We start from the raw sequence: 21,280 nt of genomic DNA, 5'->3' as shown, positions 1-21,280 counted from the left end.
AATACAAACTATTAATTTGTTTATGTATGAATAGCTGGCTCTATATTACAGAACCGTGTGTGACTACTAGAAAGAATATAACAAAGACGATGATTGACGAATCAGGTAAATAAATATTCGTGATTTTTATATTTAACCATTTTTCATTATCCTTGGTAAAAAGAAACTTATAAAATAATATAGGCAAGTAATTATTGTACATTATAATGATGGAAACTAGTATTGAAGTTGCCGATTGGAATATTATTTAATTACGTTAGCCCGGTTATTAAGTTTACTATTCAATTTCTACCTACAAATAACTCATCCTTTAATTTTATATTTTAGTCTCTGTGTAGCTACACATCGGTCCTACGATGAATGATTAAAATGCTTTGTAATTGTTTTTTGTGAAAGGAAATCCAAACATATTTATTTTTTTGACTATAATAAAAAAAGTAATTTAATGCCGCCGGCTTTTTCACAGGAATGGGATCAACAGAGTCTTCAAACAAGGCAATGGCAACAACACAACGTACATCAACTGAAATGTCAACAAAACAGTCTACAACTACCGAAACGTCAACCCCACCAACAACTGAAACATCAACAATACAATCTATTACTACTACTGAAATGTCTACAACGCAATCTACAACACCGTGTGCACCTACAACAATGTCATCTGAATCTACTACGACAGAACCATCTACAATAAAATCTACAACTACTACTACTACTACTGAAATACCTACAACGCAATCTACAACACCGTGTGCACCTACAACTTTGTCATCTGAATCTACGACGTCAGAACCATCTACAATAAAAACTACTACTACTACTGAAATGTCTACAACGCAATCTACAACACCGTGTGCACCTACAACAATGACATCTGAATCTACTACGCCAGAACCATCTACAATACAATCTACTACTACTACTACTATTACTGAAATGTCTACAACGCAATCTACAACACCGTGTGCACCTACAACTTTGTCATCTGAATCTACGACGTCAGAACCATCTACAACTCAGTCTACCACGTCAAAAGTGTCAACAACACAGTCTGCAATCACAGAAACAAGTCAGTCTACACAGACAGCTATGACGCAATCGATTAGTTCGGCAACGTCAACAACAGCGGCTACGACGATGCAAGTATCTACAACACAGTCTACACCATCACAAATGTCTACAACTACTTCTACGACAACCACAGGTATGCAGTATGTACAATATTACATACAATCAATCATTATAGATATTTAAAAATTTATTTTAGTTAAAGAAGAATTTAAAGTATCTACCAAATATAATATGAGGACAACATATAAATATATTATACAACTATTCAATTCCAAAACATAGTCATTGATGATACTGCGAATATTTTCATTAAATATTTCAATAATATAACTTAGCTTATAGGATATATTATAATTGATAATTACTGCTGCGATACAATAAACTAATTAACTCTGCATATATTTTATTGAGAAAAGCAACTCTAACTTTTTACAGGATCACCAATATCAACAATGATGACTACAACACCGGCTCCAAAGTGTGACCCTACCGTTTATAACCGATTTATACAAGGCATCATAGCATACAACGGAAAACTGTTAAATGTACGTAATGACGCTTATTAATCTTAAACTGGTTAAAGAAAAAGCCGATAGTAATCAGCTATGTAGTAATTAGTTAGTCCTCAGATAGTAATTAGTTATGCGATCATAACTAGTCCAGGACTATTAGTGGTTTCACCCCGGAAAGAGAGATAATCAGCCATAAACTTGTATAAATATTTATTTAGACACCCTAAAACTTGTCGCAAAATGTACTTATATTAGGGTGTCCGCGACTACAGATTTTCTAAGATTAAAGGTAAAAAAAAATGATGTTTTCAATATGAATTATAATTATATGTAATTCTCAAATTAATTTTATTGTATTACAGGAGCTTGTATCAGCCACAGCGGGATCTTCTTTTGTATTTTCAACTACTTCTATATTTTATCTGCTAGGTAATGTAGGACTTTTTCAAACAGAACCAGAAATAAAAGAAACATTAACTACGCTGAATTTACAAAACAAAGAACAGGTAATGATCCCAACTATGCAACGATTTTATTACTTAAGTATATTATTATTTTTTGTTAATATATTGGACTCTATATTTTATTTATTCATGTTCACAATTTAATTATTTTTATATCTTAATTAAATATATTCTGTAGATTATAGAAGTATCTATGCCTTCATGTCAACAAAAATCATGTTAGATTCCTGCTTTCTCTTGTAACTCTTATGATAGTAGTTAGTCAATATGATAACTTTAATATAATTCCTTTCAGATACGCTGTGTCTACCCAGAAAATAGAATTAAGTTCGACAAAGAAACAAGTAACATGAATTATTATTACTTGGATAGCGTATACGTTTCAATGGAGAACCCAATCAGTGACGATTTCAGAGATGATTCAAACATTGTTTTTAATAATTTGGTACAAAATGTTAATTTTACCAATCGCGCTCAAACTACAGATGAGATTAATCAAAATGTAGGTTATGTTTTCTTAAAACTAATGCTTATTAAAAAAAATATTATTTCTTGATTTTTTTGGTATAATATCAAATGCTTGGTACATTAGTACAAAAAAATGTACAAATTATTTTAATTAATTAAAAAGCATTACAATACATGACGAGCATTTTTAATGGTTGTTAATCATAATAATAGTTAATTTATATTTATTTTTAATGTAGTCATTAATTATGGTCCTGTTAAATGAAAAATATTGTTGCGTAGAATTTTTAAAGAACCAATTTAAAAAGGATTATTTTTATTGTTTTAAATTAGAACAATTACTTATTTCCGTTATTTTGTTTTCGCAGTCTGAGCGTCGTACAAATATTACTGATGTTGTATCTCCGGATTTGTTTAATTCTTCGACATCAGTCTTTTTCGTCACCAGTAAATCTCTAAAGGTAAAAGTAAAAATAATAAATTCAATGTTTTTTTTTTATGAAATAAATAATATATTTCTTTCTTATTATTTTTATTTTAGATTGACTTGCAAAAAATGTTTAAGCCGAGTGAAATAAAGGAAAGAGACTTCCGTTCAGGCTCTGGGAAAAATGTAAAAGTACCAACGATGTTTAAGAGAGAAATTTTTCCATTCATGGACAACGATACTCTTAAAGCAAAAGTAATTTTACATTTCAATTTCTAGCTATATTATATTCATTCCAATATTTTACTGTTTAATTCAATCATTTAACATCTTAATCTTCATTGCAGATTGTAAAAATACCACATCAAGAGAACAACGTATCACTAATAATTGTCCTGCCAGATAGTCCTAGTAAGATAAACGAGGTCGCTAAGAAACTTGAAGATCCACAAGTATTTAATACAATTTTAAACATGGACAATTCGCGTCCTACTATTGTTAATTTGTATATGCCGTTCATTAACATAACCGATACGATGGATTTGAAAAATACTTTAATGAAGGTAACGGTATTGTAAATTTATAAATCCTTAATATGTACCTACTCATTGAAAATAAAACTATTTTATGGATTTTATCGCTTTTTGCAGCCATCGTGGTCGGGGCTGACACAGTCCGTTGAAAAATCGAGACAAAATAATAATATAAAAACCGAGATAAAATCCGCAAAATAGTTTTATTTCAATGTGTAATATTCGCGTAAACATAAATCATAATGTACCTACTTAATGAATATTACGGTAACAGAGTCCTGTGGGTGATGGTATACATACATCGCACTCTTAATAAATAATGACCCATTCCGATGGGTGACTGACAATTTGTGGTAATCGTCAAACAAACGATTTCGGTTTGCGACCTTTTAGTATTTTCCCTTTTTTTCATGCAATAGGTTTCATTTTTTACCTATCTTTATCTTTAATAAGCTCAATTTTATAGCAACTTCAAAAAAAGGTAGCAAACAAAAATTGGTTTTCCGATGACTGCCACAAATTTACAATTTTGAAATAGGTCATTATTATATTAAGAGTGCGGCATGTGACAAGGAAGTATTCATAATACTTTCAACATTCTAACAATAACAAAATAACTGAATTGTATTAGGAGTAATTGGAATGATTTTTATGATACTTGAGTTCTCCAATGGACGGAACTAATTCTTTTAATTTTATTATTATACTTGTTATATTTATTTACTAATTTCAGACGACTACATTGAAGATCTTTGATGCTGAATCTCCATCACTGAATATCACTGCTAACCAACAATTGCTTTCTGTAACTGAAGGCAGAATAAAAATTAGTTTAGATATGGCTGGATTGGAAGTTACAGGAAAATTGACAAAATGTAAGTAAAAAATAGACCAATAAACAATTAATACTGTTCAATAACTGCTAAATAAATAAAATTGTGTGTTTGTTATTAATAAAACAAAAAAAATCTAAATGTGGCTCTTCACAACCGTTATTTTTTTCTGTAATTACTTTACAAAATATCAATCAAATAAAATATGAATGGGCCATATATTAGATATATTTACAAAACAATTCAAAATATTTTTAGCTGCAATCGCGAAGCAATCTGGTTTGATGGTGCCACTGCGTGATGAGACCATGAGGGTTGACCATCCCTTCATATTTTATTACTTAGTGAACAACATTCCTGGCCTCTGTGGAGTATACGCATTGTAAAGGTATTATTTCATTATGTGAATACTAAATATAACTAGGGTTTTATGTCTATTGACACTTATATCCTACAATTTAGAGAATACATAATTGATTCATTAGTTAATTGATACCAGATAGTTTTCAATTTGTCATAAAACAATGTCAACAGTACTGTTGCATTTAATAATCGCTTCCAGGCACATTTAGTATTCATTGTTTAACTTTAATCTGACGTATGATCTACATAGTATTTGTTACTGCGTGTTATGTCGATAATTTTATATAGAATGTATATTTTTTTACCTTAATTTTTCATTAACATAAACAAAAACTCTCGACACGTTTATAATGTCTTACTTCTTCTACATTATCCATTCATCTGTTTAGTATTAAAAACTATTCGCGTATAATACATTTTTAGAATTAAATATTTTTTTTGTTATTGGTAGACGATAAATAATATTTTTTTTGTACCTACAAGAAAAATATTAAATTTGATATAGTTTTTTATATTTACAGATTTCGTGACAATAGTGATTCCTAGTGACTGAAGACAATCGTCATTGAATATTTTGTAAAACTTAATAATTATATACCTAATATATATTACAGATTTTTATTTCTCTTTGTGAAACTTTTATATTACCTACAGCTTAAACTTGGCAAAGATATAACTTTTTATTAAAATATTAAAATTTTAGGGCGTGCTATTGCACGATTATTTATTCCCTAGGGCTGTTAAGGAATTTGAATGAATTCCTCCTAGCCGAATTTCGAATCCCAATGGATATCAGCCAGGTGCTCAAGAGATATTATACTTAGTGCACAAGTGTGTGCGCAGTACACAGTTGCCCTCTCTGTTCTGTCACTTTCGTAATCCGATGAGACTGCAATCCGACATGACTAGAAAGAGATCAGGGTGCAGGACCAATCTGTTTACATGCTTTCCGACGCACGAGGGTATCACACTACCAACTTCCTGTCTCCGAGCTGCGACTGTGTATTTTTTTTAAGGCAGAAAACCCCAGTCAAAATTATTTGTAGCCAGACCTGAGATTCACACTCAAGACCTCACAATACCCTTCACAACTATACCACTAAGGTACTCAGTATGTGGAGTGATATACATATGGGGCAAAAATATTGCTATAATGTGCTTAGATTACTTGTGCAGATACACTAGCCCCGTAGTAAGAACCCAGAACCTCTGTTCGCAGCCCAAACTTGCTGCTATTAGAATATATATGTATTGTTACTGTGCATTGTCTACTAGTAATCAAAAATAATAAAGAAATGGTGTTCGATGTTCCACAATTCGATCGACTACCTATGACCCTTTCTATAGCACGATCCTGAACCAATCATTCTTGTTCAGAAAACAAAGTTTGTGTACCGTTACGGAGTCCATGTAATTATAATATTTATAATAGTAATTATTTTCCTTCAGCCCTTGGTCAGTCACTAAAAAGTCCAAAATATACCGAAAAAGCAAAATATTCCATCAGTAAATACCAAATTTACATGTGTGATGTTTCGCTTGCCATTGAAATAACTTATAAAAACAATCTTTTCCATTATAATACAACACAAACATATCGATCAAAGGTGAATACACTATATTTTAATGCAAAGGTGACAATGTGATTTGCTCGTGGTAGGATATATTTTAAATCCGCCGAGAGAGCGACCACCGTACACATGATGTTAAAACCCGCCATAGTGGCCCACTAAATGTGTCGCGTTCCAGAATCAGCCTGAATATATTCGGTTTCAAAAGGCCAGCATAACTGTGTCGACTATCAAGGGCTAATCATGTTTTATCAGTTAAAATTCTATTAGACTCCCCCCCCCCCCCCCAGTTAAAATCAGGTACAATGGAGTGACTTTGCCGCGATCGTAAAAAATATGGTTTTTATCGCTCAAAGAAGTGAAATACCCCTAGGTATACTGACATTTACATTAAATTATCACAAGGAATAATTACCAGGATCAAATCAAACCTGATTTCTTTATCAATTACCGAAATATTTGGATACTTAATTAATAATACACTCAAACTGTTAATATCTACAATTAGTATGATTGGGGAATTAATAAAATTACTTTATTAAATTTAATCATCATTTGAGTGATCCTTGAATTGGCAGATTATATTGACTAGTCAAGGAGGTCCAGAAAACAGTACGAGATATCCGTTGGACAACATATGAAGTTGCTGGGGTTGTAGACGAGATGCCTTTTAACAATCTTTAACGCTAATTATATGTATGAGAATCATATATTATCTTAACAGTACGTCTATTGCAACCTTGTTAAGGACAGAGAAAGACGAAATGGCTAAGTATTTAGACTTGGCATATGAGGTTACTGACATGTGAGATATGGACTCTATATAGTTATTGTCCCAATTATGATTTCTGCGCATGCGTTGATACCAAAGAGCCTTGACCAACATCTTCAAAAGCTCTCAATTGAAGGTTGGGCCAGAGTCCAGATACAGAAGGCAGTAGTTCTAGACACAGGGCGTATCGTAACGAGATTCCTCACTCTGAATCCTTAACCGCCGGTGGATTAGTTCTTGAGCATCGACATCGAAGGTGAACTCGTTGTTTTGTATTATGTGAATAAAAATGGAAAAAAGGAGCTTTAAAACTAAAGAGGAATAAATGTCTATAGCTAGGATTTTTTTATTTTCCTTTAGTGTAACTTATTGTTGTATCTATGGCCCTTGTTGACAACATATGGCTCCAGGGCGGCTTATAGGGACGAGCCATTATACTTTTGTCTTCTGCAGTCGCTATGTTCAGTTCTCTACCATCTTAAAATAGTTCCAGCGACGTTGAAGCTATAGCCATAGCCTAATATTATTCATATTCCTATTATAATAAATTTTACCCATTCAATCATTGGTTGCAGATCAAGAACCAAGGTAAGTATATTTTGTAACATCTGTATATATGAGCAATTATCTGCTATTGAACAAGGGTCACATTAAACATAGTATTTATTTGTTTTATTATAATTAATTACAATATTATTTCTTCTTAGACAGGTTTATATGCTTTTTGTGCTTTAATTATGAAAGTCAAAACCGAAGGCAACGCCCATGAGCAAATATTAATTTACAAAATCTAGAGACAATGTTAATTAGAACTTATGTGTTATTAAAATTTTACTTTTTTATATGCGCGCGGCATAATGACCCCACTTCACCTGGTGGTAAGTAGATTGGGGTCAAATAGAATGTCGAATGACGAGAGATGATTACCCCTCGGCAGTCGACACAATTATGCCGGCCTGTTAGACCAGATATTCATAGACGGATCCCGGAACGCGACACACGTGGGCCACTATGGCGCGTTTTAATACCTTCTGTACGGTGGTCGCTCTCTGGACGGATATCAAAAATATCCTTCAACCAGCAAACTGTCGCGGTATACTTGTGACGCATGTAATGGGTTTAGGAATATCATGGTAAATCGTGTCAAAAGACATCAACAACTACATCTCACAATCAAAGCCCAGGTTCATTGAATTACATAAGTATTTATATGCTCTGTCTTCATATCTCTAGCGGGGTCGATGCAATAGACTTTCTCAAGCATGTTATGAAAATGATTTGGTAATATTTACAACGACCCACCTCCTAAAGGTCGTTAGTGGGAATCCTATTTTCGACAAATCATATGATCAGAAAAACTCTCATGAAATATTATGCTATAGGTACAACGCATATTACATTGTTAAATGCTTATAATAATATCATGTATAAACTAATATTTAGAGATTCTTGTACATTTAAATCAACATAAACAATAAATATTCAAAAAATATCACATTAACACCAGTTCGTGATGTGTAAAACATGCATAAAAAGTTTACATGAACACGATAACCGCATTACCAAAACATTATCTGATAGTGGAGTGACTAGTTGGTTATAAAATGGAATTAGTCAATCTATGTAGGTATATTAAGTGGACCCAATCTTTTTGTAATTACGGGAATTCTAGTGGAAGGGTAACTTTGATAGTCGTATAGGAAAAATAGTAAAACAATCCCCCTTTTATTAATAAATTCTTGATTTCGCCTTAAGTATAATTTTCATGATTTTTTTTTTGAAAAGCACGATGTTAGTTATCTTACTTTTTTTATAGTTCGCAGTCTACATGCCTTTTTACAATCGTTAAAGCTAGTAAAACTAGGCCTTTTCGAAATGTGGTGCTGGAGGTGAATGCTTAATATTCCTTGGAATGTATTTCGTACCAATGAGTCCATTCTTCGCGATCTCAAAATCAAATCTAGGCTTTCCACCATCTGTTTGCGCCTTGTATTGGAGATTTTCGGTCACATAATCACACAGAAAGGACGGATATAACCTCGAACAACTGATGGTCACTAGCAAAGTCAAGGGCATACGTCTGGCTGAGAGGTCGTGTTCCATCTAGATGGTCGGACCAAATCCGCTCCACGCTTGGCACCAAACTTCATGTTGCGCTCCACAATGCTAAAGATATGATTAGGTGGCGCAACTTAATCAAAAGGAAGATTACTCCATGTTCAGGGGATCACGACCTCAGCAATGAGGATTACGACGCGAGGAAAGCTAGTTAAAAAAGGAGAATGATATATCCTAACGATGACTCTATCGCTAAGACTTGTCATTCTCATACAAAACGTTAGCGTTAACGATTGTAGAAAGGCAACTTGGTAACGACCCCTATTATTCTTTCGTCTTTCAAAGAAATAAGTGCAGGACCCTAGGGACTTCTGTCACAACGAGCAAAAGTTTACTGTATGTGATGATAGATCAGATGTCTTCACTGTAATGGGCGGGGTGTGCTCTTAGTTCAATTATTGGGATGATTGAAAATATTGAACCTAAAGGACTAAATAGTTAATATTTTGTCACATACTGACTGCTTCGTTGGCGTAATTGTAATGCGTATGAGTACGACTACTGCGCAAATGTCCTACCTTCGTATCCCAGATCGGGCCTAAAAATAATTGTGACTGGATGTTTCCATCTTAAACATTACTCAGTCGTAGCTCAGTCAGAATGTTGGCGGTGATGTGATGTGATGTGATAACCCTGTGCCTCGGAATGTACGTAAAGCCGTTGGAGGCCTAGGAAAGCCTGATCTCTCTCCGACCATTTACTTATGATGATTTTCTCGTACTATGCTATAAAAAAAAAATTGCGCTGCTCATACTATCTAAAAATCTTAATTGAAAGTTTATTAACAACACACACAACATACACTTATATGGCGATAAAAAAAATACTGAAATATTCCCACTATCAAAACAAAAAGTACTTAATATATTGTTTATCAATATTTTTAATATTACATGTTTCTTTCTGTATACCATACGGTCCGACAAACTTTCAAATTTATTCTTATCTTTAATATTTTAAGTATACGCTGTCGTTGACGCACGATCATATCCCGCATAAAGAGTAGACCTCTGAAAACAACATACCTGTTCCACTCACCACCTCAGTAATCGCAGAGATAACGCGGTTTACTCAGCGAAAAAATAAGTTGATGATCAAATAAAACTATTTTTCGGATATTATGGCGGTTTAGTTATTTTATGAATGTTTCCCCACGTTTCGTGGACTTTGCAGCGTTTATGGTCACGGAGGGGAATGAGGTATTGGTCGTCCGAAAAGTTAAAGTTACAATATCTACCTACATTTTACAATTATACATTTTTTTAGCTGATGACCCGTTCTGCGCAGAATGACCTCACAGTATCTGGAGGTCTGGCAGAAGGTACTAAAAATAGTTTTATTTTAATCTGTAGTGTTCGCGTAAAAATAAAAAATCGCTAAGGAGTTAATAAGTATTGGGCGCGCGTAAACAATTGTCAATTACACCAAATAGCCATACATTATACAGCTATGTAAACAATCTACATCAATAGTAAATAGATGACATACGCGATACGTAAATACAAAAAACTTTGAAAAAATAAAGTTTCATTCTATTATTTACACATTTATACAAAAACATTATTATTTTATGTGTTCTATGTTTGTACAAATGCACGAACTTGTATACTAGCTATAAAAGAGGCAAATACCCTTGATAAGCAATTATACACCATTAGTTGGTGATAATGTTGAAACCACTCTTGTTTTTAGCCGTAACGGCTTACCTATTTTTTATAAATACGGTAAAAGGTATAAAAAATTCGCAACTAAAACATTTTATATTAGGTATATACAATTGTTGCAATTTTTTTTTCGTTTTAGCCAGTGAAGCGCAAGCGACTGCGAGCAGTGCAACTACTTTTGCCAGCGTTTCTGTTGGTGGTTGCAACCATGAGGATCACCGAAGTAAGTATTTAATTATTTTTTTTAATCCTCAGCTTCTTCTAGTAAAGTCATATATTATAAAAGTAAATGTTCGGAATTATAATATAAAACATACGATACTATTTCAGTAGGTATACTTAAAACAAATGCACAAATAATCAACAAAAATATGTTCTATTTATGATTTTTTTAGGCCTATCGAAATAGATATAGATCCTTGCATTAAAAATTTCAAAAATCAAAAAGACCCATTTTTGCAACCTTAACTTTGAATATGTTTTTTGTACACACGTGATCAATGGCGACTTTTCAGGATTTCATTAAAGTATCCCTTAAGTGCCTGTAAATTTTCAGCTTGTTGTGAATTAATGCAAGTGTATCCCTTTTTAGGCTAATTTAATCGGGCTATTATGTCAACAGAAATTACAATAAAATTTTATGTAGCGAAATTTAACATTTTGATAATAGTAGGACATATTGTATTGAAATTATCTTAAATATTTTAAATGCCAAAACAAAACTAATGTATTTTGCACGCAATACGATTATCGCGGCGAAAATTTACTGCTCTGCCTACTCCTAATACGGGGAAAAGTTATTATGCTATATGTAAAGTATCTGAGAAGTACATTCAACCAAACCCAATGCTAAAACATAACCAAAAATGTCATACGAAAGCAAAATTCGCAATTTCGTTGAACGACATAATTATTCTAGTTTTAAAATCAAACTACTAAAGCGATTTTGAAAAAAAATCTATGTGACCAATCTGGAGGTATATTCTATCGATAAAAAAAGAATTTTCCAAATCAGTGCATAAATGAGCGAGTTCTGAGGTAACAAACATCCAGAAAAACAAAAATCTTTCATGTCGAATTGATAACCTCCTCCTTTTTTTGAAGTCAGTTAATAAAAAAAACGATTACCGCACACAAAGTGTAAAAACCCGCCATAGTGGCCCGCGAAAGTTTGTCACGTTCCGGGGTCAACCTGTGTATATCCGGTTCCAACAGGCCGGCATAATTGTATCGCGTGTCGAGGGGTGATCATCTCTTAAATCAATCAGTCGACATTCTGCTGGACCCCATATTGATATTGGATCAATTGTGGCTTATCTGTTATTGCCTGTATTTAAGGGTATAGAGATCTCTTTAAAATAACAATATTAAAATCCTTATAAAATATTATTATACTTTAAAAATCAAAACCAATTTTAGTTTAATTATACGATGTAGAGCGAGCGGGCTGGATAGGCGCCGCGACGCCAGTGGGACCTGAAACAGTTGTAATATATCTACTAGCTGATATAGAATACTTATAGAGAGAATAGAGTGACATCCCGTCAGTGTCGTGTCGATGATGTGATCTTGCCCCGTCCGCTGTTTGACGTAATTATAAAAGTATAAGTCCGAGCCGAGCCGTAGACTGCAACCAAAGACCGCAGGCTGGAAGCGACACTCCTGATAACTATAAATTTCTATGAAAATTATTCCGATCAACGCGAAATTGTAATGTATGGCCGCTCTACGCAGTGAACAGGTGCGGCGCAGCGTGCAGCCGACCGTAGCACTAACATCCATAGAATCGGTATCAAAATAAAAGTTGCGAAAAAAGATTTGATGCGATTGAGTGAAACAAATACTTCATAATTTTAATTTATCTCAAAAGAGTTATCAGAAAGAAATGAGAAAAATCAGAAATGTTAAAAATTCGTCCTTATTAAAATTATGCGATCTCTAATTATGTTTTTCGAAATTTTCCATCAACAAAAATTAGTGAGATTGCTAATATATCTGACATAATGGTAAAACCTATGGAAACGACTGAGACCTGAGCCCTTATTCTGTATGATAGTGTAAACGCGTAACGCGGCCGTGTCATGTTATCTTCGAGAAATGTGCGTGGAATGGTATTCTGTAAGTCAAATTTCTATAGTCCTAAACATGATGCGTTGTGTTACGTTCTTGTTACGCACTGTTAAAATAACGTGCGGGATAGAGAATAAGGCTCCTGCAGCCACGGCATGTGCAGCTTGCAGTCTATCACGGAATAGAAGAGGCCGCGACCGCAAGCAGCAATGCAGTCTGCGGCTCATCACGGAGTTGTACGTTTAGTAACGCGATACATTTATCGCATGTAACTACTTTTATATATTAAAATTTATTTTACGATGGACACGTAATATTATGTATTTTTAAAACTACGCGATTTTTGAACAATGCTGCAGGTGAATAAACTCACGCGCAATTTGTTTTGGGTGCAATCTATTAGACGCACATTTATATAATTTCAGTTATGAAATGCAAGGGCCCGAATGAAATATTTGATGAATGCCTGCCAACGTGCCCGCCTCAAAGATGCGATATCAATATAGCAACGATTCTATGTCCTGTGCCACCACAGCCTGGCGATCCCAAATGCAAGCCTGGTTGTCGATGTATTGATGGTCACGCTAGGAACTCTTCTGGCATTTGCATCCCTCGAGATCAATGCGGTGGGTGCTTTTTTATTCTAATATTATTGAATTCGAAATAGATATTAATTTATGTAATAGATATATCAGAAATGTTTTAGGATCTTGTCTCAAAACCTTGCTGTCACAAACTTGCAAAGAATTTTTTGCCAAAAGTAACTGAATGTATGTGGTCAAATTTGCAGTCTACCAAAGTTGCAAAATCGATATGAAATGACGTACCTATGTTAGAAATTTTCTACCACATATTAAGAATTAGATTACTATATAATTAAATATCTCAATAGTCTATAAACTACTTCGATCTATGAGTCATGTATTGGGACAGCAAATTTATACGATTCTACATTTCAGAACCTCAATGCGGTGAAAACGAAAAATTTGAAAACTGTCCTGCTTCTTTGTGTGAGCCACAAAAATGTTCGCAATTGGGTTATGGCATTAATCATACTTCGATCGACCAAAATAAGCCGTGTCCTGGAAAGCCAGGGTGCGTTTGTAAAAACGGGTATTTGAGGAATGATAAAGGAGAGTGCATCGACAGAAAAAAATGTCGTAAGTAACAAATACACGTTGTTTGGATAAAAAATATAAATATATGTGAACAGGTTTATCCGGTTGGGTGATACCATAAATATATTCTGTCTACTTATTGATAGCGACCACCATATATGTTAAAATCCACTAAAGTACTATTTCGAAATAAAATGCTTTGTTCAGCAAGTAGGCGAACATAGTTGCACTTATGATAAGTTAAGGTGCATGAGAATATTTAATGATTACTTAAATAAAGTCGCATATATAACTAAATATATTTTGTATTTTAACAATAGACAAGTTGTGAGACACACTGATTCATATACTCCAACCGTTTACATATATATTTATTGCCTTTGATGGCTTAACTATTGAAACTGCATTACCATCATAAGTACCGAATATAGCGCGTGCGCATTATTTGTATTTCTGACTGAATGCGTGGTGTTGCTGCTGAGACGAATTCTCTTTGAACAGCGGCATTAGGGCGTTTAAAATTAAAATTACTTTTTATTAATTTTTTTTTTTTTTTTTTTGTGGAACTGCCGTGGTTATCACTAAGGGTACCCCACTAATGGTGAACAGGCGATCCCCCGGCTTAGCAACCACGGCAGCCCCTTGATGAGTTGGTGGGCCCTACAGCTATCACTGGAGGTTCGGTAGCCTCCAGCTAGGCGGTCTTAGGGCCCGGGAGGAAGAAGAGAGGGGATAGAGGGAAGGAAGAGGAGTTTTTAGGATGGTTGGAAGGAAGGGAAGGGAAATGTTCACGAACCCTTAGACAGACCTCAATTTGAACTTAGCAACCAAGAGGCATACGCACGAGCTGTGCGCCTAGGGTCGCGGCAAGTTTGCCCCCATGCATGGGCGTGCATTTGGTGTAGAGACCAAGCGTACAAGAATTGCCTCGGGGGGATTTATTTTGGTTGGAATTTCCCTTTTTTATTTTTCTTTAACAGTTCGAGTAACTTATTGTAAATAAGTATGTAGTTTTATTTAGTAACATTCGGTCAAAATGACCCTGTGTAAATATTAGGTATTATCTTGTTTTAGCTTCATGCAGAGGTGACCCCAACGCTATAGCAGGTTGTGGAATGTATTGTAACCAACGATGTTCATCCATTGGAAAAGAACCTGGGCCATGCATTTTGAAATGTCTCCTTAACGCTTGTGATTGCAAACCAGGATACTTCTACGACGATAATACAAGAGAATGTGTACTATCAAAAGATTGCAGTATGTATTCTTGTTATTAATATATATTTTAATTTTACAGTCAGAGGATATATGTTTAGAATTATAGAGACCTAAATAAAACATGTTTTTAAGGAAACATCGTATAAAAATTCGAATCCTATTTTGTTACTGTGCTTAAATGGTCTTCGCTAAGTCTCTTCATGGAGAATATTGGAGCCATTATTGTAAGTCCTATTTCATTTTATGATATAAATAGAGATTATAACTTAGCGTTGTAACCTCTATTTATATCATAAAATGAACTTAATAAGTGTGAATACGAACAAATTAAATTCGCATATCATCGCAATGATTGACGGCCACACGACACCTGATATGTGACCTTGCCTTTGGGCTGCGTTAGTCATACAATGAGCTATAGAGACAACTATGACGGACAGTTCTCTACGTGATAAGATCAGAAAGAAAGGCGATTCGTAGAATAATGGAAGTCACTGACATAGCCCAGCATTAGCAAGCTGAAGTGCTAGTAGCAAATACGTACCAGCAGGCGTAGCATTTGTCCATTTGCAAGGTGGACAGACGATCTTTTAAAGTTGTAGGGAGTCTCTGAATGCGAATGATTTTAACAAGTCAGTCGGTAATTTCTGAGGCTGATAATGATTATTGATTGAGATTTAATTTGTCAATTTTGACAAAAGACATTGTGTACTACATGCACACATTTACTCCTTTTATCCCCAAAGGGGAGGAAGAGGCGCAACTAATGCACGCACTCTCCGCTATGTGCATTCATTCCTAAATTGTAACAGGCGACGAACCTACCGCCATATTGGGCACAGATTTCAAAGTCCGGGTTGATACTGTGAAAAAAACCCGATATCACTTTGGCCGACCCGGGGTTCGAACTCAAGACTATAGCACTGCAGTCGTACCTTAATATAACTACCCCAGCGAGGCATTTTTGCACTAATTATTTTGCCTTATACTATTAAATCTGCTTAATTGATTAGACCATTGAAAAGTTTAAAATACATCAAAAAAGACATAATGACTCATTTTGTATTTTTTTGGTGTTTACTGGGCTTTAACAATAATAATATCAGCCCTGTATTAAATACTGCCCCACTATTGGGCACGGGCCTCCTCTACTACTGAGAGGGATTAGGCCTTAGTCCACCACGCTGGCCTAGACTTCACACATCTTCGAAATTCCTATAGAGAACTTCTCTGGTGTGCAGGTTTCCTCACGATGTTTTCCTTCATCATTAAAGCGAGCGATAATTCACAAAGAATACACACGTATTTTTTTAGAAAATTCAGGGGGGGGCTTTAACAGTATTCTCTTGAAATACAAACTTCTAAAATTTTAGGAGTGATGACAATAACTCTAAAAGTGTGATATTATTTATGTTTACAGCGACTCCGTGCAAGAAGAACGAAACATTTTCAACATGTATGAACAGCGGTTGCGATGCGAGGAATTGTTCTCAATTAGGTTTCCCAGTGCCTTGTGTTGAGCCTAAAAGGTGTATAAAAGGATGCGTTTGTAAAAGTGGATTTTTAAGAAACAGCAAAGGAGTCTGCGTATCTAGCTTAGAATGCCGTAAGTATGTTTTTCTAAAATCATACTTTAGACAAGTGATATATTGATTTAGCAAAAAAAGTTCAGGAAATACATCATCCAAATAACTAACGATGACAAAAAAATATTTCATAAAATATTTTGATCTTGCAATCCTGTCAGTTAATCGTATTATTAAAATTATAGTTTGCGCAATAGTACTTGTGACTGGGTTTTGTTAGCATACTATATGTGTTTACGGTTAAAATATGATTACCGGCTAGACTTAGAGCTAAAATTATTGACCAATTTATATAAAAACGTTATTATTTTTTCATAGCGGTTTACGAAAATGTTAACATAAAGTTATATAATTTTTTGTATTCCCCTAGCATCATGCGGTGGCGACGAAAATGCACAGCCTGGTTGTGGTTCGAGATGTAGACAGTGTTCTAACTACAAGAAGGGTCCTATAGCTTGCCCCTTAAGCTGCATATTAAACGGGTGCGATTGCAAAAAAGAATATGTATATGACGCAAATAAAGGGAAATGTGTTCTTCCTAAAGATTGCAGTGAGTAGTATGTTTATTTGTATTATAATAATATGTATAGCGATAATGGACCTTACTGTGGCTTCAGTGTCAAGATAATGATAATTTATGTTTTTATTAATATTATTAGAATTTAGATTTGATCGCAATTAATCTATATTTTAATAAAATATCAGGTCCCGTGTGTGGCGCTAACGAAGTTTATAAAAAATGCATTACCAAAAACTGCGCTGAAAAAAATAAGTGTTCTGCTTTGGGATTCGACATAGTTTGTGAGGAAGATAGCAAGAACTGCACTGAAGGTTGTCTCTGCAAAGACGGTTACCTTCGGAATGATAAGGGCGTATGCATCCTTAAAGAAAAGTGTCGTAAGTTATATTTTGCTTTTCTTTTTACGAATACCCAATACGTGAAAATAATATACTAAATATATTTTAACCTGTTATTTTATGATTTGCTACTGGCATGACTGCTTTGTAGTTTATTTAATTAGTTACATTGTTTGAATAACTGTTCATACACATTTTTCGCTGTAACCTGCCATTTGTAGTTGTAGTTTGTTATCAAGGTCACATCATTAAATGAAAGAATTATTTATATTTTCTTACGAATGTGAATGTTGAAAAACAATTTAATCTTTAAAAGATTACAAATTCGTCATACTTTCGATTAGTAACCTTAAATGTGTTGAAAAAAAAGTTTAAAAAAAAAACTTTTTCAAAAACGTATTGCCCGGCTACAATGGCGGGTTTATTTTGCAAATATTTGGAAGATATTAAACCATATTACAGATAGTAACTTACTTGCTTCAATAGTAGAATGCCTGAATTAGAATTTATTTTTCGCAGCAACATGCCGTGGTGATCCCAACGCGAAACCAGGTTGCGGCGTCAACTGCAACAAACATTGCTCGGACTTATTTGGATATCCTCGTCCGTGCAAAAGAATATGTTATCCCGACGGTTGTGACTGTAAAGACGGTTACTATTACGATGATAACGAAAAACAATGTGTCCCCCCTAAACAATGTAGTAAGTATGCGTATAATGAATTGGCTTTTCATCAGCGCCAGCGCAAAATCTTTTCCAAAATCAATATCCATAGAAGCGCATGAGATTGGATCTACTTGTGTGCCGAATTTAATCGATATCCATCAAAATTTATATCGTGATCGTTAAAAATATTGTTGAGGCAGTATTCACAACGCTATCACTCTTAAGTAGGCTTAAGAAAGTCCTCAATCTAGTTTTATTTTTTCAGCTCCATATTGTAGAGAAGACAAACATGAGGTTTACTCCACCTGTATTAATGGTGGATGTCAAGCAAAAAATTGTTCACAGTTAGCAAAACCAATACCCTGCATTAAACTTAGACCTGAATCTTGCATTAAGGGCTGTATTTGCAAAAAAGACTTCCTGCGAGCTGACAATGGCTCTTGTATACCAAAGGATCAATGCAGACGTAAGAATTTTTAATATTTATATGAACTCATAGTTATATTATAAAACTAGATGCTGCCCGCGGCTTTGTCCACGTGAATTTTTTGTCTCGTTACGATGCTACAACAGTTCCTAAAACAATGTGGCGATTTATAGGACCATCCAGAAAATCTGAACAGCCAGCACCATCCATTTAAAATAAAATCGTTTTTTCCCATGGTAGCAAATTACCGGAATAAAAAGTATATGTTAATACACGATATGGTGCATTCAAGAGCCAAATTCGATTCAAATCCGTTTAAATGTTTAGATGCGTTTACTTCTTACATTAAAAACATTTTCAAATATTTTCGCATTTGTAATATTTATGGGATAACTCAGAAAAAGCGGCGATAGCCTAGTTGGTTGTGGAACGGACTGCCGAGACGAATATCCGCACGTTCAAATCCCAAGGGCACATACATCTGTTTTTTCTAAAAAAATATGTGTGTATTCTTGGTGAATTATCGCTTGCTTTAACGGTGAAGGAAAACATCGTGAGGTAACCTGCTTACCTGAGAAGTTCTCTATTAAGAATTTTCGAGGGTGTGTGAAGTCTACCAATCCTACTAACTAAGGCCTAAGCCCTCTCAGTAGTAGAGGAGCCCACGCCCAGCAGTGGGATAGTATATAATACAGATATTATTATTATTATATTAAGTAACTAATGGAAATCAATAAATTTCAGCTTGCAAGAGGCCTAATGAATATTACGATAAATGTCCATCACCTTGTCCACCACAAACTTGTGAAAGCATTGGGAAATTCTATCCTTGTCCAGCAATCCCATTAAATTCATCAGCAGAGTATTGCAAGCCTGCATGTCGATGTAAAAAAGGTTTCTTCAGAAACAAAATTGGAGAGTGCATATCAAAAGCCAATTGTTGTAAGTACATAATATTCTCCACAAGATATTGACAATTTATATAACAGCAATATATTTTTTACGATTCCTAATCATTCATGGTCATCAACAAATCGTTTAGAAGATATATTATAAATGATAATAAGAGTTTATTTAATTAAATACTGAAATTTCTAAATTGTTATTAATTTATTGTGTTCGTAGTGAAATGTACTGGTGATTTCGAATATTATACTTGCGGCGGTGCATGTGACAATGAGTGTGATAAAATCGAAACACAAGACCAAGATCGCTGCCCTATACAAAACATTCAGTGCAACAAAAAATGTTACTGTGAAAAAGGATATGCACGAGCTAAAAACAACACTTGCATACCGATTGCGAGGTGTAAAGGTATGAATACTTTAGCTTAACATAAAAATAATTTGTAATGAGGGGGGCATATAAAGTGCTAATATCATGAAAAAATCGAGCAGTGTTTAGACTTTCCCGCCCTCACACCCACCACTACAACTCCTGTAAGCCAGGATCAGCAGTGGCACGCATTTTATGACACCGAGCAGTGAAGCTCGGCGAGTCTCAGGGAAAACTAATATGTCATTATCCCGCAACGAAATTAATCAAATAGAAAGATAGGGAGGAGTTGGAAATATTAATTGTCCACTTTCCTCCAGAGCAATGCGGGTGACAAAATCATGATGTAAGGTGGCGATTTAACCTCAAGAATAGGGACGTTTACAACTAGATAAGCTAGTTATAAAGCACCACGGATAAAATTAAATGAAAGGGTCCTATCACATGAGCTGTTAGATTTTATTACAATAGGCATGGAAAAAACGCCGGAAAGCACGGAAATTCCGTCTAGTCTCAACAAGGTCCATGTAGTATACAACCCCAGATGTTATTTGCATACTATTTAACATGATGTTGCGCTCTTCATGGCAGAGACCACACTCCCAAAGTACGTAATGAGCAGATTGTTCAACCTCGTAACCGAGCAGTGTTTAGGAGAAGTATTTTAGTATCATATATTTTTAGGTTTAAAATGTAAATTAATGAACTATAGTCTGATTTATGTAACGTAATTTTTAATTCTAATATTTTAGAACCACAATGCGGTATGAACGAACGATATGAAAAATGTCCTGTGCCATCATGTAGACCAGAGAACTGCACGCAACTGGGATTCTCGATACCTTGCCCGAGAATTTCGGCAGGCTCCAAATGTTTTGGAAAGCCAAAATGTGTGTGTATCGACGGTTTCGTCAGAAATGATAAGGGTGTTTGCATTCCCGTGAACCAATGCCGTAAGTAGTCTTTCTCAACATACTTAGTTTCGATTTTATAGAGGATTTAAATGACTTGCCTGATAGTCAGTGGTTACTAGGTATTTATGAAAATTTGCAGAAACGAAAAATTATTATTACGATGTCAACTTTTCCAAGTAAGTACGTAGATTTAGAGCAGAGGTTACGCAATTTTCAAAAATCCATTCACGAAGAACTAAACTATACATTCTCAGCAGTTCTGTGTGTGACAGTGGTACTAAAAAGCCCGCCTTGGGATTCAAACTCAGGACCTTTTAGTCCACAGACAGACAGACAGAGAGATCTGATT

The 21,280-nt window shown here is 34.6% G+C and overlaps 2 protein-coding genes across 5 annotated transcripts in view; both read left to right on the top strand.

Annotated features, from left to right (window-relative positions):
- Positions 1-53: 53 nt before the first annotated feature.
- On the top strand, positions 54-8,154 carry LOC119190701 (cell wall protein DAN4-like). Its single transcript, XM_037443119.1, has 8 exons — positions 54-105; positions 467-1,207; positions 1,510-1,619; positions 1,949-2,092; positions 2,346-2,552; positions 3,293-3,397; positions 7,593-7,605; positions 8,141-8,154. Exons 1-8 carry the CDS (start codon positions 90-92, stop codon positions 8,152-8,154), a joined length of 1,350 nt encoding a protein of 449 aa, XP_037299016.1. The 5' UTR covers positions 54-89.
- Positions 8,155-10,757: 2,603 nt separating this feature from the next.
- Positions 10,758-21,280, top strand: part of LOC115449967 (zonadhesin) — a 30,025-nt gene continuing 19,502 nt past the window's right edge. For all 4 annotated transcript variants that reach the window (XM_030177869.2, XM_030177871.2, XM_030177870.2 and 1 more), the window contains exons 1-13: positions 10,758-10,866; positions 10,939-11,022; positions 13,295-13,495; positions 13,829-14,029; positions 15,062-15,244; positions 16,626-16,811; positions 17,162-17,341; positions 17,497-17,688; positions 18,169-18,351; positions 18,581-18,781; positions 19,487-19,684; positions 19,868-20,056; positions 20,770-20,970. In XM_030177869.2, the coding sequence (XP_030033729.2) occupies positions 10,803-10,866; positions 10,939-11,022; positions 13,295-13,495; positions 13,829-14,029; positions 15,062-15,244; positions 16,626-16,811; positions 17,162-17,341; positions 17,497-17,688; positions 18,169-18,351; positions 18,581-18,781; positions 19,487-19,684; positions 19,868-20,056; positions 20,770-20,970 (2,263 nt within the window). In that variant the 5' untranslated portion in view covers positions 10,758-10,802. The remainder of the gene's footprint in view (positions 10,867-10,938; positions 11,023-13,294; positions 13,496-13,828; positions 14,030-15,061; positions 15,245-16,625; positions 16,812-17,161; positions 17,342-17,496; positions 17,689-18,168; positions 18,352-18,580; positions 18,782-19,486; positions 19,685-19,867; positions 20,057-20,769; positions 20,971-21,280) is intronic.

This window comes from Manduca sexta, chromosome 26, assembly GCF_014839805.1.
Source record: "Manduca sexta isolate Smith_Timp_Sample1 chromosome 26, JHU_Msex_v1.0, whole genome shotgun sequence".
Taxonomy (NCBI): Eukaryota; Metazoa; Arthropoda; class Insecta; order Lepidoptera; family Sphingidae; genus Manduca; species Manduca sexta.
Note: the sequence above shows the minus strand (reverse complement) of the source record. Positions and strands in the feature narration are given on the sequence as shown.

Bases quoted from the DNA above. Each gene is read 5' to 3' on its own strand.
- LOC119190701 (XM_037443119.1), top strand. The intron at 2,093-2,345 runs GTAATGATCCCA...AATTCCTTTCAG, and splicing joins ATTTACAAAACAAAGAACAG to ATACGCTGTGTCTACCCAGA. The intron at 2,553-3,292 runs GTAGGTTATGTT...TCTTCATTGCAG, and splicing joins CAGATGAGATTAATCAAAAT to ATTGTAAAAATACCACATCA.